Source organism: Pan paniscus, chromosome 4 (genome assembly GCF_029289425.2).
Source record: "Pan paniscus chromosome 4, NHGRI_mPanPan1-v2.0_pri, whole genome shotgun sequence".
NCBI lineage: Eukaryota > Metazoa > Chordata > Mammalia > Primates > Hominidae > Pan > Pan paniscus.
Window position 1 is genome coordinate 46815788 of NC_073253.2, and position 27343 is coordinate 46843130.

At 35.7% G+C, this 27343-nt stretch overlaps 1 protein-coding gene across 13 annotated transcripts in view; it reads right to left on the reverse strand.

Moving 5' to 3' along the window:
- The window catches only part of MAST4 (microtubule associated serine/threonine kinase family member 4), a 582575-nt gene that overhangs the window by 68684 nt on the left and 486548 nt on the right, over positions 1-27343 (reverse strand). For all 13 annotated transcript variants that reach the window (XM_055112338.3, XM_034960015.4, XM_055112337.2 and 10 more), the window contains 3 exons: positions 10583-10652; positions 5160-5238; positions 248-405 (listed from right to left, as the gene is read on the reverse strand). In XM_055112338.3, the coding sequence (XP_054968313.1) occupies positions 248-405; positions 5160-5238; positions 10583-10652 (307 nt within the window). The remainder of the gene's footprint in view (positions 1-247; positions 406-5159; positions 5239-10582; positions 10653-27343) is intronic.

Sequence of the window (27343 nt, forward strand, 5' to 3'; positions counted from 1 at the left end):
GTAGTCCCAAGACCATCGTGATTACTACTGCTGCAATCAGCAAATTGTGAGAACTGAAAAGGAAAATTATAAGATGCCTTTCAATGGTAATTAACAATATTATGTGTACATGGAAACATCACACTATATTTGTAATAGTTTGCAAGTCAGTTAACACACATATGACCTAAAGGACCGAAGTGTTCACTCAAAATGTTTGAAAATAGAGAATCCAACTAAGTAATGGTTTTCAGCCAGGCCCACACACCTCAGACTTCGGGAACGGGGGCGCATCGGCGTGTTCCTGCATCTGTTCTCAGTGGCGATGCTTTCGGTGGTACAGAAATGTTTTGATAAGAAGTGTAACTCGTCTGGTGTTGGTTGGTATGGTAACTGATGCAACTTCTCCTGGGAGGAACAGGATGACTGAAAAAAACCAAAGTGAGGTCACATAACTACCTCAGAAAGAAACTCTTCAAATGAACAGGAGAGATCGATGAGTTAAACTTGGACAATACCACCATTTTTATTGTTTCTTTTTCATGTTAAAGTTATAAGAACGACTGCCTAAATGTATAACTTGATGTTCTCTGAGTTCAAAATGCTTTCCATATTTTGCCTCATTTGTTTATAATTTCCCAAAAGATAGTTTTCTCTCTGGAGAAAACCCAGGCTCTGAAAATGGATCGGAACCAGTCAAAGCCAAAGCAAGAAAGCGACCACTGGAGTGACATTAAGGAGCACTGTATCACAGATTAGTTCTCAATTGAACATGGCACCCCCGAGTTTACTGCTGCTCAAAATCAAATGCTGACTTTTAGGTAAATAACATGAAATAAATGGTATGATGTGAGATCGTCAATAAGGCAATGAAACCTCTCTTTACAATGCATCAGTGTGTGGCATGAGTAAAACAGGGGAGGGATTAAAGAAGATCCTTTTCCCAATAAAGCCACTGTCTTAAAATCTGGAATTGAATTTTCTTTCTTCCTTTTCTTTGGAGGGAGTAGGGCGCTGAGATTATAACTTAAAATAAAAAAAAAAAAACCTTCAAGTGATGGTGAGTTTTTTGTTCCATGCCTGTAGATTTGCTTTTTGAAAATCGTCATTCAACATTTGGAACAAAGAAAGACAGGAAAGATGAACAGCTAAATAACCCTGCTTTTAATCAATCTGAAACATTTAACTAAAAAGCAAAGAAACTAATTGTTTTCATTTTTAGTCAGAGGTAAACTCCTTAAGTAATTCTAATAAAAGAGACTCAGAAATTTTTTAGTAAATGGAAACATGGTTAGAATAAGCGTATTTTGAAAGATACTACTTATTTTAAAATGTCAGTTCTAGTAAGCATTTTTTTAAAAAATCATTATATTTAGAGTATCCTTCATAAATACTGAAACATTGCAATGCAGCAAAACTAGAAATTAATGCCTAAAGCTTAAAAATTATTCCTATAACTTGAAATTATAAAACATCTTACTAAGTACATATTGAGACAAAGAGGAATTTTTATAATGTAATGAGATTATTTCACAAGCAATAAAAAAATGAGAGCACTACTAGACTTATGAGATAAATCAAAGCTCTATTCAGTAAGTAGTCATGGCCTTAAACACTTCTCACTAAGAAAAAAGAAATAAAACACATGAACTAAATCAAGTCAAGAAATCAAGAAAAAAATAAAATAAAATCAATGCAAGCAGGAGATAAGCAGTGGTGATAAGAGGAAAGATAAGGAAATTAGCAAATAGAAAAACAGAATTAAGAATCTATAGATATGTTTCAAAGGTAAATCAATGTCCACAATCCTGTATCCAAGATTTCAAAACCCACAAACTCAGAAGTTTGTTCCTAAGTTTACAGTAATCTCTTTTGGTGGCAAAGCACCAACTGAACTGATGGGAAGCTGTTTAAAATATTTATTTAATCTACTTAGTATGAATGTTGATTCAAACTGCTGCAGAAATATTAATATATTTGATTATGAGCAGCTGGCCCCACTGTTGCTGGTCTGTTATGTACAGAACAGGGATGTTGCCTTTCTAAAAGTGAAAATTCCAAAACACACCAGGCTCAAGATACCATGCAACTGTACTTGCACAGGAACAGTATCTATTGACTTCGGAGAAGGGTCCAAAGAATGAAGATTAACACAAAAAATTATGCTGCTAGTTCTTCAGGCAATTAGAGTTCCAAAACCATGTTCTGAGTCATGATATCATTCAGTAAGCACTTAGTCTCTCCAGGTAACCATTTTGCAAAGGATAGTATTCATATGCACATACAAGTTTCTACTTTTTATTAAATCATATCATTTGATAGACATACTTCATATTTTTATGAGTATTTATATTCTTATTTCTGTACTTTCAGCAGAAAATAATTTATCTGGTAAGAAACATATGGGAGAATGTCTTCCTACTGATACAATTCTGTCGTACTTATTTCAAAATTAAGAATTATCTGAATATCACATTGGAAAAGGTCCAAAAATTAATTTTAACTGCAAACTGTGATGTTTCAAGAAACCACAACACTGAATATTCTCTGGGATGACTGATTTACTTCATCTGGCTAAATCTTTCAAATTTCCGAATATAGCATTTTTAACATTTAGCAATTTTGCAGTTTCCATAATAGCCAAAGGATACAGATATTATAATGTTTACATTTCAGTCTGGCACTCAGACAACAGCTGAAATTATCTGTAAAGTTTAAACTATATTTTCAAAATGCTTGCAATTTTATTCGTATATATTCTACATTTTGATTTTTTAAATAGTTAAAGTAAATTTCTGATTGGCTAAATGACTAACAGTTAACCCAGGGAAATAAGAATCTAAGAGTGATTCAGCTTAGCTTTAGAAAAGAAAAACCTGCAACTACTAAGAAGTTTTACACAGTTTTTGCCCTAATATTTAAAGAATAGAGACACAAAGAAACTGAGAAAAATAGAGAAGTAGCTTTCCTAGTTTTCGCTCATCACTTTTATCAACAATCAATAAGGAGAAAAAATAATTGAACTTTCACACTACAGCACCTGCAGTCCATCATCTAAATAGTTCCTTCTGTCTGTTGGCAAAAGGAGTAATTCTGGAAGCTAAAATTTCATTTTGGAGGAAAAAATAGGAATATTGAGCCTAATAATTATATGATACTAATGTCTTCAATAAAATAAACACTTCAGAGAAGAGCTGTCAGAAACACAAAGTATGTGTGTATGACTAAAAATGGTCTTGGGGGTGTCTTCCGTAGGCACATACAGAATTTAGAGACAGCAACGATTTCATTTTGACTGACGACCAGGTCAGCTTTATTAATTACAAGGTTTATCTGAAAAAATGCCATGTAAATTCCTTTAAAAGAGCCAAGATGCTGGGTTCTAAAACTGCTTACCGTATTCTTACTGAGAAAACAAGGGAACAGTAAACAGTCACTCAGTTAAACAGTCTCTCTGTGCCTCAGATTTCTGGCCCATACAATGAAAAAAACAACAGCAATTACATGATAGGGGATGTTGCTAAGATTAAATGAGCCAATGCATTTTAAGAATTTAGACAAGCACCTGGCATATAACAAGTATTTATAAAACAAAATTATTTTAAACATTATTTGTACCAAACAGGGTCTGATTTTATGTAGCTCACCTTTTTTTATGGATTCACTTTTAAAAATGATGAATGACTTACTAAAGATGGAAAGAATACAAATCCTGAACTCACCCCTATTTTTCTTGCAAAAGAGAGACTTCTATGTCCAAGTTATAATAAAACTTGACTGAAGGCAATGCAAGGTGACAGAGTTGAAATAAAAAAAAAAACAATTTGGAGTTAAAAGACACGTCTAAAATATTGGCCAATAACCACTGATAGTGACTGCCATAAGAATCAAGGATGACTTCACTATTATTTACTGACAATTTTATTCATTCATGCTATTCAGGATTTTTAAGCATCTTTTACTGATGCTGATATGCCTCTGAAACTACTCAAGGTTGTTAGGATGTTTCTAAAAATATGATCTAAATGGACAATAGACTCATATATCACAACAAAATGGAATAATGGATAGAAAAATAAATTACCTCTGCTCAATGAAATACCATAAAGAGATGGTAAACATAACCCAACAGCTTTTAACAATTTGGTTTTAAAGGTACTCCAGAAAATCTACGTTATATTATTATACTTGGAATTCTGGAAATATATCAGAATAAGGCAGAGGTGATATCAGTTAGAATTTATTTAAATGTAGTTTCTTGTCATTCAAGTGTTATTAAGTGGCCTAATCTATGTGCTTAATGGAGTGCTGGGGGCTATCAAAAATACAATAGATGGATATCCCTAAACAATAAACCAGAGATTTTGACCAAATGAGGCTCTAGGTCCACATTCCTCGCTGGTACAAAGAGAGCCAGATCACTCCATATATTGAACACCTGCAATCTACTAGGCCCTTCTAAATGACCACCTTGTTTCTATAGCCCTGCAGATACAGTTATCCCACATGATCACTAACATAAACTAAAAAAACATACATCTAACCTACTGAGTTGTTTCCAGTAATTGCTAGGTCTCTTGTTGAAATGTTATAGTTTGGGGCAAGAGTATCCATTTTCCTCTATCCTATTTTCATAATTCCACCATGTCTTTATTTATCTTAACCTTCTTCTAAGTTGTTTTAATTCTTTCTTAAAAGAAAGTTCTTACCTAGAAGGCACAGACAAATTAAGACTTGCCTTTTTTTTTTCTTTGAAGGAGAAAGAAAACAAAACAAAACAAACCTCTATCTAAGCCACATAGGAAGAAAGACCCAGTCTATCGAAGTTCAATGGCATTTTTAGCATAATGTCACTGGCATGGAACCAAAGCAATAAAACTAGATTGTGTTTTTCCCCCCGAACTACACCAAATGTTATTAAAATGAAAGCTTCCAGTCTCCTCCAAACTTGTGATCCTGGAACTTACTCAATTTATGCACTACAGTTTAAAAGCTTGCAGTGAAAGTATGTCCTTTTTATTTTTGTCAGGCCATCATTTGATGTGTCACTTATTCAGAGTGGCAGACATGCAGAATTTATCTTCTCCTCCCTACCAGGAAACACCCAGAGAAAACACTGCCTGTGTAATAGCTCTGTTGTTGTGAGGAAGAGAAAAAAAAAAAAAAAGTCAGGCACTTACAGAGACCGTAGAGCTGGGTGTGTTTGTCCCATAGCCAGAGGAAGGGAGAGAAGCCAACGACCAGCGGCGTCCATCAGTCCTATTGAGAAAGTGAGTTTAGCTTAGGCCAACACTGGCGTACTGTCACATGGGAACCCCAGGGAAACTAAGTATTTTTAGTCAAACAAATGACACAAACATAGTCTGTGAGGATGTGGAAATGTTCAGCAAGGGTCAGGGTAAACAAACATTATACAGTAGGTTGACTTTTATTTAAACTGAATCAATACAACCAAACAAGTAGAAAGGGAATGGGTTGATCCATATTATTGATGTCTCACTAATATACTTTGACAAAATGAATACCAGGGATAATTACAATGGTCAGACTCAGCAGATTCAAATGAATAAGAACAGAAAGGCAGGAGGAAAACATGCTCATCTGGAAGCTGATAACCAGAGCAAATGATCTTTGGAAGGGGCTAACTTCCAGCATGGCACAAGGGCCTGTGGGGACTTTCTTTGCATCCGAAACACTTTCTGCTTATTATTTTCAAGGAACAGTTCTACTCATCATGCTTAGGGAAGAAGGGATCATTAGGCTCATGGCTGGCTCAGGCCTGAAGTGTCAAATAACTTTAGCATTAAGTAAGTAACTGACCTTATGCTTAGAATCTCTTAAGAGTTACTGCCTTCGGACATGACCTGGCTTGTTACAGCAAAGCCTCCTGCAGAGTCTTTGAGCGTGCAGCCCAGCTCTGGCCAGTTAACAGTGGGGGCAGAGTGAAACCTTCTCTACTAGTGATCGAACTTAATGCAAAGAGTAAAGTTGTTTGCCTCAGTCTTAGAGGCAAAGCTGGCAGGAGCCATGAAAAGGGTGGTTTTAACTTCAAGTGATGATAGAATGGGTGGTTTCTCAGTTGGAGTTTGGCTGTGGATAAGGGTCATTACAAGGGTCTCAGATGAGTGAATGCAGCAGTAGAAACAATACTGCTGCAAAGGGAAGGGGACAACAGAAAGCAAATTTTCTGAAATCTCTGGCATTCCAGAGCTATTACTTTAAACGCAAGACTGTGCCTTAAAAGCCACAGAACATTTTGAATGTTCTATGCAAATTTGTCAAGGTGCAAAAAAAAGGAAAAACACACTTAAAAAAAAGCAACATTGCATTTTTAGATCATTAAGACTGCAGTGTCATATATGGACATTTTGTAATTCGTGTTATTACGTTTGTTATTATGTTAACTTGCCAAGTGACAAGAGTGGACAAAATTTACCAGGGATACATTCACAATAAGTTGAAGTTAGGGAATTCAACAACATTAGGCTTGAATTTGAGAAATGTCACAGTTAGATGTTAACGTAAAAAACTGACATTTTAGCCTAAATTTATATTCATAGGAAAATAAAATTATAGGCTGCCATGGATGTAACCTCCAATAAATGCAAATGGTCCACAAAGACAAAACGGAAAAATTCAAGTGGACAAATCACAGAACTACTACAATGTTAAGATTTTAGTAAAATTTACCTGTCATTTCTGTACCATGATTGGAGTACAATTGAATCAAGTATGTTAAAAAAAAGAAGCAAGGTAAGATGTATGTAAATATATCAGATAAAAGAAATTGAGATAAATTATATGTTCTTTTGAAATACTTTTAAACAACTGAAAATGTTAATGATTTAAGAAGAAAGTAATTGTAATAACATGCTTACAAAGATACTTGATTATTAAATGGACACTGGTTGATATTATTTTATTTGGCTACTTATTAAAGAGTTAAGAATCCATACCTGCACTATATATTTTAAACACCTCCAATTTGATAAAGTAAGAAAAGGATATGATTTTAAAAGAATTATTCAGTCCCTTTAATAGCAATTATCAGAAACTAGTCTCTGGAAAGAGTGAGGGACACAATTTCTCCCCACCATGATTTTGTTTTGTGATGCATTAACTCTCCTTCCCCTCAGTTATCAATGAACATATTTTAGATGAATGAGCAATTCCAAGAGAAGACATGTTCTTATTAGTTCTGAAGCATAAATTACATTTGCTTGCTCCAGAAAACACACAACTAGAAAGATGTTTAAACAAGAATGTGCTCAGTACTCTGTACAGCCAGGGACCAGAAATAATTTACAACTCATAAAGTTCCCTAAGTTGTCTGTGTCTATTTACTCAAATGGAGCACAAAGGACCACTGCATTTTCATCACCATGACAACTGCACATCAGAAGTTACTATACATGCTATCTACAGTACTTAAGAGAGAACATGCCCTTTTTTCAAGAAAGGTATCACACAAGCACAATCCTGCTAACAATGTTGTCTTTTCTTTGCAGTAGCTACCAACAAAATGTTATAGGAAGACAAGACTACATTCTTGCCAATGCAACAAGCCTTTCTTGAAAAGAGTCTTTTTCCTTGTGGGTGGGAATCTTGGTGTTATATTAAATGAAAAAGTAAGAAGGGAAAAACATCTGATGGGAACACGGGACACAAAAAAGATCAGCAAAAAAATAACAACCCTCATTTCAATACCACTCACAAAAATTTAGATTAATATGGTATACAACAAAGAAAGAATGAAAAGTTCCAGTATCAACCTGGCTATTCTAACTGTATGAAGAGGAAGTAGATTTATTGTTATAGTTACCTGGAGTGATACACCAAATATTCTAGTTGATGTTGGAACAAGTTGAACTATGCCAATATAGCTAAAATAACTAAAATCTACTCCAGAATTCTGAAGGTGTAACTGGGAGGTTACAATGATCAGACTCAGCAGATTCAAATGAATAAAAACAGAAAGGGAGCAGGAAAAACAGGATCATCTGGAAACTGACAACCAGAGCCAATGATCTTTAGTAGGCCTGACTTCCAGCCCAGTACTCAACAATTGTCTGATGACCTGAACTCAGCAGGCAAGTTTGTTGTAGTAATTTGCTTGTGGAAATACACTTGGAGATTCAACCTAGTGCATAATAACTAGGGAACTAGGAGAGACTCACAGCATTTCTTGGAGGGTTCTATGTTGCCATCAAAAGTGAAAGCAGTCTGCAATACATAAACTTCCACAACTTCTGGGAAAGGCACGAGAGTATTTTTAACCTCCATTTTACCGCCAGGGAAAAAAGGATTAAGTAGGTCCACAATCAGGTGGATTGTAAATTAATACCACAATTAGCAATGTGAAAATGTGGCCTTCCTCCAGACAAAATCTATACTATGGTTCTCACTTTCATCTTTTATTTTACTTAATAGTAAAAAATTAATTCGATAATTTCACTCTCAAATCTGCATTTTAAAATATAGAAAGCAAGTCTGTGTCATTATACTTTCTAGTCTATACTTGGACTATTTTGTTACAAGGGATGGCTACTAGGGAAGTATTATCACATAAGGTAAGAAAGGTCAGAAAAGATTAATAAGCCAGACTTTTATCCCTTTACCCAAGACTACTTTTAAAAACAGAGCAATATTTCCTCAATTGGACTAAATTTTACAAAACAATAAAATGTGGGAGTCTCAAAATGACATTACTTCTTAAAGGCTCAGCAATGTGCACCAAATGGAAGGTAACAGAGGCCTAGGAGTGGAATCTCCATGTTGCCTGAGGAAAAATCAACTCTAAAATGGAGAGACATATCCCAGATGTTACATAAAAATACACCAATTTGAGTTTTCATAACACAGGGTTCTGTTTACTTGAATAACAATTTAAAATGATGATCACTCATGTCCTAAACTAAATTAATACTTTTTGAAGAGTGTGGAGGGAGTTCCATTCGGAAATTCATGCAAAATGAACTAGAGGTCTCCTGTGATAATCTCCTGTCACGGTTTATGGTTTATTTGTCAAAAATTAACATGCCTGGGGGGGTTATGTATTTTTTTAATAGCATGGAAACCAGATTCACGTGTCCTTGAGTCACCTATTTAATTATTAGATTCTCTCCATTTTTATAAATCTGCCAGGATTAAGATACTGTGATTTCTGTCATGTTTAAATGCACTCCATGAGATTTCCATTTTGCTTATTACTTATAATAATTAAATGCATTCTCCCCTTTATAGAGATATGTTTTAAAGACTATAGTAAACACTTGTTTATCAATTTTTATAGGATATTTTTTCCACTTGGAATAGTAACACTATTATGAATTAATATTCACTGGGTAAACAGGCTTTCTGGGACCAGTACATTTTCTTACAGTACTAAATAAGCTGAAAAAAGAAAAGCTGGAGCTGGGGGTAAAAACAGTGGTCTCAATAAGTTCCCTGGAGATGATGTTTTTATCACTCTTGTATTGTCCCCATGGTGAGATACATAAAGGCATTTAACACATGATGGGAAACAACTAAACTATGAAAGAACAAACTTTTTTACATCAGATTTATAATGAAATCTTAATTACACAGAACTCTGAAAATGCCGCAACTTTTTTTTCTAGACTTAGTAATGTAAAATACATGACATGCTGACAAACGGTCGTGAGGGCACTGCAAGTTTTGCTAGTTAGTCACATGTGTAAGAACAAGTATTTTTTTTAACCTACCTATATGTCTTTATTAAGTGCTACTTTAATCCACTTCAGGATATAGTTAGGTCTCTGAGGAAAACCGAACAAATATCTAGGACATTCAGACCATAAACCGAGTTTATCCTGAATATTCAGAAACTTGGCTGAAGGTGCCATTTTGTTTTCTCGGTGTTTTTCCTGGGCAGAGGAGGACAAGCTATGCACGTGAGAGGGATGAAGGAGCCCAGGAAGGTGAAGGATTGCATCTGACAGGGCGAAGCAGACAAATTTCACATGCAGAACACAGAAGAGATGACTGTGCACACTCCTCTGACTTGGCTACGTCATAGCAGAAAATCCACAATGAACATGGTGTGACATGACATTGTGTGCCTGCTATCCTCTGAACAATGAAAACACTTCCTCTTGACTCAGTGGTCCCGTTATGAGACATCTATCTTTGACGTCTGGTGCCCAATTGCAAACATGATAGGAAGAGAAAGCAGAAAACATCCTATAGCCCATGCATGGCTTTTTCTCAATGAGATCACTAAATTGCTGCCTTGAAACTGTTAAAGCAGGTGTGTTAAAACAAAGTTTTGTGGCAGCCTAAGCTCTTTGGCCAGTGGGGCTTTGGAGAAGGCCTTACAGAATAATGAGCAGGACCTCACAAGGCAGGGAGCAGGGGAGGGGGAGAAGCGGGGAGGGGAAGGGGGGAAGTGAGATGGGGGAAAAGTGGGGAGGGGGAGAAGGGGAAGTGGGGAGGGGGAGAAGGGGAAGTGGGGGGAAGGGGAAGTGGGGAGGGGGAGAAGTGGGGACGGGAAGAAGTGGGGAGGGGGAGAAGTGGGGAGAGGGAGAGGAAAATGGGATTCTCTCTATAAGACCTTATGCCTCCTCTCACAAAAAGTCCTTACCTCCGTGCAAATGAAAAATGGGCTGAGGCACTGGGGGAGAAATTTCTTGGACTATCTTGAGGGCTATTTCCTAGAGAAAGAGAAAAGAGAGAAATTTACTACATGATTTTGTGTATCATTTCCACATCAATAATTCTCTCCTTAGAAATAAGTTTATTTACATTTCTGTAGAATGTCCTTTCCTCCAATAATGCTTTAGTTTTACCTGGACCAGGGATGGTGGGGTGGGCGGGGGGGAGGAGATGGGGATGGGGGAGCATGAGTTCCAGCACAGCTTTCTAAGTGTGCAAGACACACGGATAAACACTTTCAGCTATATCACCAACCAGGAGTCCTGCATGGACATAACAATACAAATATTTCAATCTGATAGAGTAATGAATATATACAAGTCTTGGTTGTGACCCTCCAGATGCGAACATTTCAATGAGCAGGATGCATGGGTAAGCATACGCTTCAGTTGGAGGTGTTTTCCATTTTAGCAGGCAGCCTTAGTACTTTTTGTTTACAGTAGAATGAATAAGAGTCTGAGTTCCTGAAGATAAATCCTCATATTCTGAAGCACATATTTTAAAGGTGGATGTGTCAGAACTAGTTGTAAAACACTGGGAAGACCACAGCAGTTTGGACCTATTTCTCAATGACCCAGATCTATCTCAGCATTGCCAAGTGGCTCAGCAGGATTACCCGTTGTCAATATTTTCCTCAACAATCCCTCTGCTCCTAAGCAGCTGGACTGTGACTGGCCAGGCAGCCTCAAAAAGCCACAGCCACACAAAGGCTGGCAGAGCTCATCTTCCCCAGGCCTTCAGGGGTGGTGTGGGGCAGTGATTGCTCGTTGGAAGGAGGGCAGCTCCTCTGGGGCTTGTTACTTTCTCCATTAGCCCACTCAACCTGCTGCTGATCATTGAGAAAGCTTGGCCAGCAGCTGGCGAGGGCAAGTTCAGGACACTCCAGACCACCCTGCTTCCCTCTGCATGTTTAATTAGATTGGCGGAATTGTCTGAGGACCACATGGAACTGTAGCTGGTTTAAATAAGTGGGCAAGGAAAGGCTGCAAAGCAATCCTGTACCTTCTAGAAAAAGGAAAAAGGAAAAATAAATCAGGAAGCTATGTTTAATCCCTAAGGGCAAGCCAATTGCCACATTACTGGTTTCTTAATGAAAGTGACTATTGTAATTGGGTGTAAGGAAGACAAGATTTTATGTCAAAGTCAGTACATGGCTGTAAAGGTAGAAACAATTTATTACCAGTGTGCAGAAAGAATAGACTAACACATTAAGGAGGATAAGTTTAGTGTTACCTTGAGGACTTTTGGACTGGCTATATCTCTACCGAAATTTTTCAATTAACTGAAGCTTGCAAATTTTATAGTGATGTCTTCAACAAATGACATTAACTTTAAGACAGACAGCACAATCACAGCCATTTAACTGGGAAGCGCTGAGAAGCCCATTTCTTTATGGATAGAGAATCATGAAGCATTTTTCCCCCTGCTGCAATGAAATTTATCATGGCTTTGCATCTGTTATTCCTTGGGCCCCTGGAGAAATGAATTCTGCTTTTGCCATCCAGTAATCCAGGATTCATTTTGTCCATTTATTACACACAGCTAAATTAAGTTCTTTCAACTTCTCTCAATAGCCTTCATCCCCTCTCCCAACACCCCTAATTTAGCTTGTATACTTCTCCTCATATTCCTTTAAAAATCTCAAATTTCAAGATGGCTAAAAATTTTGTTTCCTAAAGGAAATAATCTAATGCCAGAAATATTCATATAAATTTTGTTTTTCATTTGGGAAAAGTGTTCAATTTGCTCACACACCATAAAGAGCAAACTACCAGTAAATAATTAGGCGTAACACAATAACTGATTATCTGAAGCCAAGACATTCTAAGAACAATCCCTGCTACACTTATTCACTCAAAATGAAATCATAAGGCCAATGAAACCTGGCACCAAATTCTTAGCCCTGTGTTCTTTGTAAAGAAAACACTATACCTGGAGATTACAATGTGATCAACTAGAATACAGAGAGCTTATTAATATATATTTTTTAATCTGAAGAAAGAAGAAACAAAGAATTGACTTAAAACCCTTTTCACTTTTAGGGATATTAGTGAATGGTCCCCATGCTGACCCATCATCTTCAGGATGAATGGGCAGAGATACAGATAAAGAGGTGAATTTAACTCTGCTCTAAAAAATAAAAAAAAAAATAAAAATAAAACAAGGCTGCCACTAACCATTTCCCATATTCAGATTTTGCCTTCGCATCTTAGGCTGCCTTTCTAGGTCCATTGCTTGAACATTTTCCTCATTTTCTTCTCATCTACTACGCTGCTGTAAAACCTAACTTAAATTCCCACATCTTCAACTTCAAGACTATAGAGGTGTTAGTTCTATCTTACTAATCGCAGATGTTTCTGCTTCATGTCAGACCAAAAAGCTAAATTAAAATGCAAATATATATATATGTATACACGCATATACATACACATATGAATTATCATTAAGGCTCTTAACTGTCAGAGGATATTAGAGAAAATGAGTGAGAGTGATGTGGGCTAGAGCAACTGATAATTCCTTAAGGACAAGGGACTCTAGCTCAATTTCAGGGCAGTTTAGCAGGTTTTAGGTAAGAGGAGAAACAGAAGGCGACTTCAGGAAGGAGTCAGAAACAACCCAAACACAGTAGGGCAAGGCAATCGAGACAGTTTCTCTGACTGAAGGGAATTCAGACTGGGAAAGCCAATGAGCTGTGTTTATTGGTACTGATTAGTTAGAGGCTTTAAGGAATACTTGGAGGCAAGAGAGAGATGCTGGAGGTTCTAAGCTGGCCTGAGTGTAATTGGTATGGGTGGCCAGGGGAGTAGCAGAGGAGGAGGGACCTAGACCAGGACATGGAAGGTCAAGAGAAAGGATATTCTGGTGGGCAAACCAAGCGTAGTCGTTAGCAGATTGGAAACAAGTGAAAAAGGATACAGGCTAAAAAAGTGACTGATGTTTCCAATGTGGGTAGACTGGGAAAATGACTGACCCTCTAATAGGAAATTTTGGGAGAGAAATGGAGTCGTGGTGGTAACAGAAGAAAAGGGTAAATGAGCATTCTATAGACTTCTGTGTTACTTATTACAGAAATTCCTCCATTTTCCTTAGGGAGGAATTATAAGACTAGCAGATTAGGCAGGTAGAAGTCAATCTCTGAAGTCTTTGTTCTTATTTGAAATAAAAATTGATTCCTACTCAGTCTCTGAAGACTTAGCAATACTATTTTGTTATACAGTGATCAAAATACTGCTAATTTAGAACAGGCCAAATTATAAAGCACATGTTATATATTCTAAACTCAGCGATGAGGACTTGACTGCTGTGCACATGCACAGTGCCTCCCCAGGATGAGAGTAAGAAGGAGTGAAACCCGAGTCTTATACATGACCTTCACTCCTCATAGCACTGCTCTCTGAATTCATCCACCCATCTGCAAAGCAATACCTGAGAGACTCCCAAATGAAAACTGGTGCCAGTTAATTCTCTGCCCATATGTGCAGCACTTGCTTATAACTAAAATCCTGCTGCTCCCAGGGATTTGCTGGCTCTTGGATGTTTGAGTGCTAGGACACTTTATAGACTGCTGGTATCGCTGCTGATGTTTCTGACCTGGTAGAGTAAACCTTAGTAGTGGTCAGGCATTAGGTAGGTAATTAACTCCATGATCCCCCTGGGGAACTAGCATGGCTAATACATAAACAGTGTAGGAAAAACATACTTTACCTAACGGCACTACACAGGGTGCCTCATTTTAGCGGCAGCTATTGTTAAGAAAGTGATTTCCAGATTAATTAAATTGTTTGATTGCTTTGTAATTAGATTGGAGAAGTCCTGTGTCTTTGCCACATAGAAGCAAGCTGCAAATCTTTTTAAAAGGCATATGCTATGCCCTCTATAGATTATTAATGTGCTTTTAATAGCTGTCTGTTTGTGAAATGATAGTTTCTGATAGCTTGAATTTCTATCAGGACTGGGGGAATCCAAGAATTAATGATAATTGCTATTTAAACTCCTGGTGGATCAAAGAGTAAGCCCCCATTTGAATCTTTGTTGTCATTACTTGATGATCCCCTTAAATGAGTTGTGACATTTGCACCATAACAATCAGTGCTGTGTTTCTTACTGCTTTGTTGGAGATTCCTGGCAAATGGACACTGCTTAAAAACCCTGAAACCAAACTTCACAGAATCAAACCTAGGATCTCCTTGTATGATGAATACCAGCAGATAAAGTGGGCACTGGAACACGATGCAGGAACCTCAACCTGAGTGAACTCTAAAATAACAGTTCCGTTCCCCCTGAGAACTTTGAGTCTATCTCACCAGACCCAGACAGGTGACTCATGAAGAGAGCTAGGAATCTCCCTTTCATTTAGACACCTGTCTCAAACCGGCTCCTCTCCAGATATAATTGTAGACTATTAATTAAACCTGGGCAGCTGCTTCGACTCTAAGTGGCCAAGAAAAAAACCTTGATTGGCCGTCAGTGGAATTCTCTGGGTGAGTTGTCAAGTGTTCACAGGCAGGCCAATCAATAGAAGTAGACTCATATGCTTAAGTTTCAAGTAAAGACAGAATTATACACAATGAATCAAGGCTTTCTTATAATCTGGGCTCCCTGAATCTTTGGTTTTTCCTGTCCCTGTCTTATTGACCCTTCCATAGCTATAGCACCATTACTCACTGCTTGACTGATTGAGCCAACAAATATTTACTAATCATCTACTCTATAGAGAGGGATAACATGATTTTATTTACATTTTAGAAAGAGCCTTCTAGCTGTTCTGTGGCCAGCGGGCTTTAAGCAGGCAAGAGTGGAAGCAGGGGGATGAGTTAGGAGGCTACCAGCACAGACAAGGTAAGAGAGATGGTGATTTAGATAGGGTGATTGAAGAGCTGTTATGTTTTGGCAGCGGAGCCAATGGGATTTGCTGAAAAATGGAACTGAGTGGAATAAAGGGGAAAAGAACACAAAGAAGACTTCAAGATTTTAGAAGCAAATGGGTATATGGTGGCATTAATTGAGATGGAGAAGACTGAGGGAGAATATGGTTCATGGGTGTGAGAGAGAATTAAGGGCAAAACTTGAACACCTGGGCAAGCTTTAGTCGTTTTTACTTATGGAAGCTCCACATAAAATAATTTCAAATATATTAAATGTGCTCATAGTCCACGATTATGCAATTATATGTAACGATGTTACATTTAATTGCAGTTCTCATATGTAACATTTAGACTACCTAAACATTTAAGAATCCTGTTACAATTTTCTTATTGTACATTAGAGCAAATAACATTTTTAAATCTCATATTATTTAGTGCATAATGAATTTCATGGCCCTAATCTATTTCAGACATTCAAACCAGTCAACAATGCTAAGTAAAATATTTGTAGAGAAGGAAAATTCTACAGGCTAGATATTAAAGTTTGGATAATGATCATTTTAATCATTCTGTCTCCTGTCCCCATAAGTAAAACTAAATGGAGTATAACAATAGGCAGACAATATTCCACTTCTCTCTTTCTCTAAATAATTTATAACTGTAAGTGATGGTAAGGGATAAACTCCAGTTATATATCTAGATACACAAAAAGTGTACTTTGAGTTCTCAGTGTCTAATCTCGTCCCTGTTATACAGCAAACTGAAAATAGTTTTTTTCTACTTTAATAATTATTAAGTTCTTGTTATGCACAGGGCTTCGAGCTATCTGCTAGAACAGATTATAGGTGAACACAATGTAAAGAGCTAAACATCTACTGATAGATACAGATGTGTATATCCAACTCCAAACTCACTTCATGAAATCAATTCTGGATCCTTATCCATGTGACAAAGAAACTTTCTTAAATCAAAGCTCTTAAACATACTTACTTTTTAAGAAAACCCTGCCAATGACAACGGTATACAGAAAATGTACTGTTTCACAATAGACTGTTGATAAACGGACATGTAATGTTTTCTAAGGAATGACTGATGAGGTTATAGAAAGAAAAACATGTAGGACGTGGAAGAGAGACCCAATAAGAGGTCAATTTCTTGTCATAAGACTCACACAGATACCTACTGTCTCCATTTCATGAAGCTGTTTCTCTGGAACTTGTGTACTGTATTTGAAATGCTGTGGCATTGACAGGAATCCCTTGGAGATGTGTTATAATGGGTTCTTGAGAATGTTTTAGCTTTTCATTGACCCTTCCTTATTACTCTGAATTGATGTCACATCTCAAGGTGATCCCAAGTAAAGACTGGTGAATGTCAAGAGTGATGAAGAAAGTTGATTTTAAGTTGTATGTTTTCCTCCCATCTACAGTAATTCATCTTCCTAGCAACAGAGAAGAGATTACTTTTACCCCTTGTTTAAAGTTACTGAGTAGCATTTGTAAGGTCAAGGAAGGGAGGTAAGAACATAGCCACTGTAACAGATATTCCTAAGCATCATGCAATTTCATGAAACTTGATTCATTCTATTAATCTTACATAATTAATTATAGACTGAATCTGGATAAAACTCTGAGTTAAAGAATGTAACCTAATGCATTCGTATTTTTTTTTCTATCTTACATGAAGGGATTTAATTCCTTAACATAATTAGATACAAAGAATTCCCCCTTTTTCCTAGAAGAAGGGTGGATATTATCAGGAAATGGGTTTTTCTCAGACTGTTTGTTTCAATTGCTGAGTAATTTCTAGTCAAAGAGAAAGTATTTAAATGAAACACATATCCATATAACTTTCTAAATGCCATCTAAAGGTATTCTCTATTATAAATCTCTTTCTTTTGGCTCTTAGTTAAAAAATAAATACTAAATTTAATGTGGCCCAATTTAACAAATGCTAAACATTTTGTTTGCCTCTGGTAGACATGAATTCCATCTGGAAGAAGCAAAATATGTGCAAAGGTGTTTTCCTTTTCCTTTTAAGTTTATCATTTTTCAATTTCTAACTTCAGAAGTGTGTTCAGATTTAAAGGATCAAAGGCATTTAACCCTGTTGCTTCATAATAAAATAATACGTGATGTGCCAAGAATCTATCAAATCAGAATTCTGACTTTTCAGTTCCCACAAACCACACAGGAAATCTTGGAAACTCTTGGCCTGTAGATATTTATTCCTCTAATATTTTTCTCACACTCATTTCCTCCATTTCCTTAGATCAATAAACAGGTGTCAATGGGAACTGCATATCAGAATCACCTTTGAAGCTTTAAAAATGCTAACACCCAGGCCCTATCCCAACCTCCCTTTTTGGTGACTTTTTATTTTAATATTTCAAATTTAGAGGAAAGTTGTAACAATAGTACAGAGAGCTTCTTCTCTCTTTACTCAGATTCACCTGTTTAACATTTACAATTACTTTATTACTATTTCTCTCCATATTTTTAAATTTGGATTTTAATACTATTTAAATAAGTCAGAAACATGGTCTTATAACTCTAAATTTTTGTATATATGCCATATGACCAAGGACATTCTCTTACATGCCCACAGTCTGATTTTCAAAATTAGGAAATACAATATTGATACAATGTTATTATCTAATCTGCACTCCATATTTACATTTAATCTCACCAATTGTCCAAATAATGTCCTTTAGAGCTATTCTCTTCTCTTGATTTAGTATCTGATCCAGCATCTCACATTGCATTTAGTTGCTATGTCTCTCTGGTTTCATTCAGTCTGAAACAGTTCCTCAGTTGTACCTCTGCCTTAATGCCCTTGACACTTTTAAAGACTGCAGGTAGGCTGGCCACGGTGGCTCACGCCTGCAATCCCAGCACTTTGGGAGGCCAAAGCGGGTGGATCACGAGGTCAAGAGATGGAGACCATCCTGGCCAACATGGTGAAACCCCAACAAAAATTAGCTGGGCGCGGTGGCGTGTGCCTGTAGTCCCAGCTACTCAGGAGGCTGAGGCAGAAGAATCGCTTGCACCCCGGAGGCAGAAGTTGCATTGAGCTGAGATCGCGTCACTGCACTCCAGCCTGACGACAGAGTGAGACTCTGTCTCAAAAAAAAAAAAAAAAAAAAAGATTACAGGTAGTTGTTTTGCAGAATGTCCCTCAATTTGGGTTGCATAGTATTTCCTTAAAACTAGATTCAGGTTATGAAATTTGTGGGGGAGCAATATCATGTAAGTGATGAAGTATCTTTCTCAGTGTAACATATCCAGAGGTACATGAGATTGATTTATCCTGTTATTGGTAACTTTGGTCACGTGGCTAAGGTGGTGTCCACCAGTTCCTCACTGTCAAGTTATTATTTTTCCCTTTGTGATTAATCCCAGGCACTTTCTGAAACACATTTAAAATGTCATTACAAGTAATAGAAAAATTGCCATCTTATTTACACAACATTAGCTTTCCATATAATGTCTGGGGCATAGAAATTTTATTTTCACAAAAGTATGCTTTATCACACTAGAATATTTAAAAATAAAATACTATATATGTCAACATTTAAAAAAATTATTTTTATAGTTTTGGAGGTGCAAGTGCAGTTGTCTTACAGAGAGATATTACATAGTGGTGAAGTTGGCCCACCCCATTTAAATGAGATAATTCTAATGTGCAGCCAGGGTTGAGAACCATAGCCTTAGAATTTCTTGTATACTGTAAATCATGTTCTAAGCGTCCACTTGTCTCTGAGAGCTCTGAACCAGGAAGTCTTAATATTTTTTTTTCACTTCCCTATTTTCTCCCATAATTCAACATCTCTTCTTCCTTGTCTCAATCATACTAGTTCGATGCCTGTTTTACATTCACCTCACTTTGACCTCTAAGTATTCTCAAAACAGCATTAAGACCTGAAATTCCTTCCCTATCAAACCAAACAAATAGCATATCATAACATGTCAATTATCCAGAAGTCCCAAATGCCCACAGGTATCCTCCTGGGTTAAGCACGTACATAACCTCCCGCACCCCAAATCCTATTGCTACTCTTACCCAATTATATGCACAGTTTTCCCTTCCCTCTAAAATAGGAACCCCTCCCCACACGCTAAGCTTCTATTGCTCCTGTGTTCCTGGGTTAAGATTTAAAACCTCTGTTAAAATATATATATATAATATATACAATTATATATTATATTATATAATATATACAATTATATATTATATTATATAATATATACAATTATATATTATATTATATAATATATAATTGTATATATTATATTATATAATATATACAATTATATATTATATTATATAATATATACAATTATATATTATATTATATAATATATACAATTATATATTATATTATATAATATATACAATTATATATTATATTATGTAATATACAATTGTATATATTATATTATATAATATACAATTGTATATATTATATTATATAATATATACAATTATATATTATATAATATAATATATACAATTATATATTATATTATATAATATATACAATTATATATTATATTATATAATATATACAATTATATATTATATAATATATACAATTATATATTATATAATATATACAATTATATATTATATAATATATACAATTATATATTATATAATATAATATATACAATTATATATTATATAATATAATATACAATTATATATTATATAATATAATATATACAATTATATATTATATTATATAATATATACAATTATATATTATATTATATAATATATACAATTATATATTATATTATATAATATATACAATTATATATTATATTATATAATATATACAATTATATATTATATTATATAATATATACAATTATATATTATATTATATAATATATACAATTATATATTATATTATATAATATATACAATTATATATTATATTATATAATATATACAATTATATATTATATTATATAATATATAATGAAAGAAAACATTAATTAACCATAATGTTTACATTTTCACTATCAACTTTACTCATGTTTGTTCAAACCAGTTTTCATTTTAATCATACCTAACAAACATGAATATTTGACTTAAAATCTGTGCATCTCATGCTTGCTTTCATTTTTTTTGAGGCAGAATGCCTATTATACGGTCCATGTAATATTATAATATTTAAAATTATTAGGACAGTTAAAATCAAGGCACGGGATCTAGATTCAACAACTGATTATCAGAAGCAAAACTAAGAGTATTCACTCTAATTCTTATCATTCCTTCTTGCATAAAACATAATTTGCCTTTATACATAATAGGAACATGGCCTTTCAGGTCCTTTCATTTATGTTCTGTACATGCATCCATGATATCTTTAGTAGACAATCTGAAAATAATTGATAAGTGTGATTAGTGGAGCTTGTTTTAAGCCACACACAACTCTTGAGATTCTGTATGCACAAATGTCAACCTTCAGAGAATCACTACCTTACACAGCCACAGTTACTATTGCAAGGTGTTGAATCCTTCAGGTATTCTGGGACCAACTGAGATGGGAGAAAAAAAGTTGTGATTATTCTCTTAAAGAACATGACAGGGTCTTTAAATCCCTCTTTGAATGAAAAAGTAGGTACATAAAAGGCACATATTTAAAATTTTTAAATCATTTGGAAAGCACTTATGCAGAGTTAATATATGCTGGACACTTTGCTAGGGCCAGAAAGTCAAAGACAAATGATACCTGGGGCTTCCTTCAAGTGATCTTGGCAGTGACAATGGATGCAATGGAATGCTAACCTTTCTGAAGGCTGTGTTTAATGAAGCCAAAGCTTCGTATTCTGAGAATACTCAAGGGGTCAGAAATGGTGAATTATTTTGTACGTCAGGTCAGGTGTGACGACTCTAAGGCAGACTAGCGCTAAGAAGCTGGACAGTAAAGTACTGCCACTTTTCCCTCCCTTTTTGCAGACCCCTGGTAGCCTTTGCAGAAAGAAGGCTGAATCAGACCATCCCTGACCACAAGCCTCTAACCCATGAGGCAAGGAAGAGAGACCCAGCATGTGGAACTCTGTGTTCATGGTAGTAAGGATAAATTAAGGAAGATGTGAATTCGGAGACAATAATGGATAGCTTTGCAGGGGCAACCTTCGATCTGCATCTAGAAGGAAAAGTGAAAGGAAAGGAGGCTTTGAGGCAGAGGAAAATGAAGGGACAGAGTCCCAAAAATGAACTGCACATTTTTACATGTTTTAATTTTTATTACAAGAGTAATGATATATACATGGAAAAAAATTCAAATGATTCAAGTAGACATACGATATAGCCAAAAAACCTCTCTCAACCTCTGACTGTTATTCACTGGTTCATTCAAACACTTTTGTGTCAGGCTCTGTACCAGACTCTGCGTCCCCACCTCCACCTCCCCATGCCCAGTCCTACAATTCAGAAGTGACCTCTTTTGATAGGGTATGTACCTATCTAGAAATATGTGTATATTCACAAGCATATGTGTATAAAAAAATTCCTCCCAAAATAATACATCAAATATAATGCTCTATTATTTATATAAAGTTCTATATTTGCTATTTTTTAATTATCTATAACTTTCTGTGTTAGCCCATCTAAATCTCTATTATCATCTTTCAGCACCAAATATCCCAATATTTCAGTTAGCATCATTTACTTAGTATTTTATGAATGAATATTTATACTGATTTTAGTGTTTTGAAGATTCAATGAATATCTTCTAAATATTTATGTACTTCCAAGAGCTAAATTCCTATGAGCAAAACTTTGGGTACAGTTGAGTACAGTGCACTTTTCACCTTGGTCCTTCTCGCTAAATTGCTCTCCAAAGACACTGCACTGATATTTTCACTAGTGACATATAGGATGCTGTCTACCTTCCACCTTGCCAATACTAAATTTTTTCAGATTTTGGTAATTTGACAGATAACATCAGATTGCTTTATTTTTATATATATACAAATATATAAATATATTTATATAAAAATATAAAAATATATTTAAATATATAAATATAAATATATTTAGATAAATATACATAAATATATATATTTAGATATAAATAAATATATATTTAGATAAATATAAATAAATATAATATAAATATAAGATAAATATATATAAAGATATAAATATAAATATATAAATATATTTCCAGCTTTATTGACTTGACAAAAATTGTACATATTTAAGGTGTACAATATGTTTTGCTATACAATTATAAAATGATTACCACAATCAAGCTAATTAACATAGCCATCACCTCATATAACGTTTCATGTTTCTTCAGATGATTATGAGTGAAGCTGAGCATCTTTTAATGTTAACTGATGATTTGTGTTTCTTTTTGTACAAAGTACCCAGAGTTTGTACTTCATTCCACTGAGTTCTTCTGTTAGTCTTTTATTGTTACTTTTTTTTTTCTTCACATCAAGGCAACCCTGTCAATATATTGAAGACTGGTTTTCTCATCTGTGTTTATCTTTTAATGTTACTTACGGTAACTTTTCTGTGGAAAAGTTTTTATCTAATCAAATTTGTCAACCACTTTCCTTTATGGCTTTTAGGTGTTTTATCTGTTTGGAAAGGCCTTCTTCAATCCCAAATTATTTTCCAAATGTATCCATATTTTTTTCTAGTTATTTATTTATTTTTGAGAGAAGAGTTTTGCCCTCGTTGCCCAGGCTGGAGTGCAATGGCGCGATCTTGGCTCACTGTAACCTCTGCCTCCCAGGTTCAAGCGATTCTCCTGCCTCAGCCTCCCTAGTAGCTGGGAATACAGGCGCCTACCTCCACGCCCAGCTATTTTGTTGTATTTAGTAGAGAGGGGGTTTCACCATGTTGGTCAGGCTGGTCTCAAACTCCTGACCTCAGGTGATCCACCCATCTCGGCCTCCCAAAGTGCTGGGATTATAGGCATGAGCCACTGCACCTGTCCTTTTCCTAGTACTTTTATGGTTTAATTCATTTTTTAAAATCTATATGGGGCTTATTTCTTATAAGGAGCAAGATAGCAGTCTGGCTTACCGCTTTTCCAAATGGCTAATCAATTGATTTAGGACAATTTATTGGCTTGAATAACCTATACTTCCTTCCAGTGATTTAAGCAAGACACACTTAAGTAAAGTGAAGTAATCTGATGTTATGGACGGGGAGTTGTAGGAAATTAAGGCAGAGCAGTGAATGGTGAGGAGCAAAGTGGATGGATGAAAGCGTAACTACAACAGTCGGGGGCCAGCTGGCAATACTCTTTAGGGCAGTACTCCAGGTGATTCGTCACCTGAGTGAGGCCCTTACTTTTATCAAGTACTCCAGGCGCTTCTTAGGCACAATAGTGTTTCTGAATCCTAGCTTTAGAACAGTAATCTTAACCTTGGCTTCACATTAAAATAGCCTAGGGAACTTAAAAAACCCCAAAGCCCAAGCCACCCTGCAAACCAATTAAATCAGAATGGGGAGGGAGGTGGAGGGCAATCATCAGTCATTTTTAAAGCTTCCCAGGTGACTCCAGTGTGCATTCAAGTTTCAGAAACACTACTTTAGATTCTGCTGGAAAAAAAAAAGTGAATTTTACAGTTTAAGTTGTTCTCTACCGTTACTCTGTATCAAAATCTCTGGGGAGCTTTTAAAAAGATATAGGCCAGACCAGGCCAGACACCTTAAGTTTCTGACTTAATTGGCCTTGGGTCTGGGTATGTCTTTAAGTTCCACATGTGACTCAAATGCACAGCCAGGCTTTAGAACCTACAGGGCAGTTAATTCTCCAACTGTAGAGTGTATCAGAATCACCTTGAAAATGTGTTAGACCACAGAGTGCTGGGCACCACCCCTCACAGTTACTTACTTAGTAGATCTGGGTTGGAGCCTCAGAGTTTGTATTGCTAACTAGTCTGTGGCGGTGGCGATGGATGCTGCTGCTCATCTGGGAATCACTTTAATAACCACTATACTCCCGTATGTCATGATGAACCATGAAACGTTTTACATTAGGTAAAAGACATAATTAAGTTCATGTCTTTCAAAAAAATGAGCTTCGATGTCTGAGAGAGATTTGATGGAGGTGGAGCCCAGGAAGTGCCAAAGCAGGCTCCCAGTTCTCTGTCACTGCAACATCCTGGAACCAGTGGCTGTGGCACTGGGGAGGGGGGTCAGGTATAAAACACTTTTCAGAGGGAAAGTGGGAGAGAGGGTGTAACAACAAATGATACTGAGACTTCTAGTTTGAGTGACAAGGTGGATGATGTTGCTAATCACAGAGAGAATAAACAGAAATTGGAGAAAATAAATTTGTTATTGGGTAACAGCTGGATCTGAGGTGCTGGTAGGACACAATCAGATGGAGAGACTATTAGTAAACAGACACATGCATCTGTGTTCAGGAGAAAGGTTCAGACCCAAGAGAAAGCTGTGGGAAAAACTGGCACACGCATGAAAGAAAGGACCTTGGTAAAAGAGTTTATGCCACGATTAAGTGTGACAGAGAATGTGATCCAAGGGATTCCAATAGTTAAAATGGCACAAGAAGCAAAAGGAGCCAACAAGAACAGAAATACAGAAGCAAGCACCACAGGAAGCAAGAGAAGACAACTACTCAAGAAATTGGAGATGGTTCCTGGTATCAAATCCTGCAGGGTGCTCATGCTCAATTTTTTTTTTCTTTCCCAGAAAGAGGTCATTGGATTAGATTAGGCCACTGGGCAATCAAGGTGCATCTCCCACAGTGGAGCAGTAGAGTGGGATGGTGTCAGGCCTGAGTACATCACCAATTAATCATGGGCAATGTTACACCTGGACTAGTTTCCCAGGACTACTACAATAGGAATTCCTGGCTCTGTTTTACCAAGACATGTAATAAAGATAATAAATAACAAGATCTACATTTGGTTATTAATTAAATTATAATTTCAAAAATAAAAAAACTTCAAACGTTATAATAGCTAATCATTTCATAGTATGATTTTAAAAACTTAAAAATGTGCTAGCAAGTGGAAAAATGTGAGATAATGCCTAAGGGAGTGCTTAGCTTTTATATTTTATGACATATAGTTACAGCAAAACAAAATTTTGACCTTTCCCCTATAGGCTAGCAGATTTATCATTTTGGAATCCTAATGGAGAACAATGTTTCTTAGGCCATTTTTAATTTACTTTTTTTTTCTAAAAGATAAAGATGACAAACTTCTGCTAAATAGTTTTGTAATATTTTACATTAATTAACTCAACTCCTCACCAATCACATTTTTATTCAGCAATGCATGTCATAAAAAAACACTCCAAAGCCAGGTGTGGTGGCTCATGCCTGTAATCTCAGCACTTTGGGAGGCTGAGGTCAGTGGATCACTTGAGCCCAGGAGGTTCAAGACCAGCCTGGGTAACATGGAGAAACCCTGTCTCTACAAAAAATACAAAAAGTTAGCCAGGCATGGTGGTACATGCCTGTAGTTCTCAGTTACTAAGGAGGCTGAGGTGGGAGGATCACCTGAGCCTGAGGAGTTCAAAGCTGCAGAGAGCCATGATCATGCCATTGCACTCCAGCTTAGATGACAGAGCAAAACTCTCTCTAAAAAGGAACGAAAAAAAAAAAACAAACTCATTCCAATCTTCATTCAGATCATACACTAACCTCCAGCAGACATATACATTTCTAGGTGGATGTTAGGTAAAAGATAGTAGCATATTCCCAGCACTACCACGGGGCTGACTAAGGACAAATTAGACTGAGGGGATAACTTTAGTACTGCTACTAATATTGGAAAACGCTACACATAAAACTGTTTAACTGTTTTAGACTGAGGCAGATGGTGAGGGTGAAAGCAATATGCACATGAATTTTTCTGGTGAAACGTTTAAAATCCATAGGAAAAGAACTGCTCACCTTTAAAATAACTTTTTAAAATCTGACTCTAACAGATGATCATGGCAGAGGATCTGCAAAATACATTAAAGTATAAAAATGAAATCGATAATCCTAATGTAATATTGTAGTGTCTTTATTTTTTGACAGTGTATACACGTATATACAAATATACTTTCAAATTAGATCATAAACCATACTGTTTTGTGTCCTGCTCTTTATAATTAGGTTATAATTACAATTTTCCTATGCTATTAGATATTTTTCAAAAATGTGATTTTTAAATGGCTACAAATTATTCCATTATACAGATGGACTACAATTTAACCATCAATCTTCTTAGTATTTAATGTTTAGGGTGTTTCCAATTTTGTACTACTACAAATTAATGCTGCAATTAACATCCTAAAATATACATTTGAGTACTTTTCTGATTATTTCCTTAAATTATATTTCATAAAATGCAAATACTAGTTCAAGTGATGTGAACTATTTTTAGGGCTCTTGACATAAAGTATCAAGCTGCTCGCTAAAACCATTGTAAATTTACATTAATGTAGTGAAAATATCCATTTCAATATACCATCATCAGAAATGAATATTACCATGTTTGCTGTTTAATATTTGCAAATCAAGTGGAAACTGATGTCTCATCATTTTGATGTAAATTTATTTGATTAATAAGAGGTTGAACTTTTCATCTGTTTATCTGTCATTTCTATTTCTTTTCTGAGATGTCCGTTCATGTCCTTTGCCTATTTATTTAGTGGGGTAGTATTTTCATACGTTCATTAAAAAAAGCTCTTTATGACTTAACAATATTGATCTTCTGCCCATTATACTTCTTGTAGATACGTCCTAAGTTATTTGTTAGTGTATTAGTTTTGTTTACAGTATTTTTTAACTTACAGAATTTTAAATTTCTATTATCAATCTTTTCCTT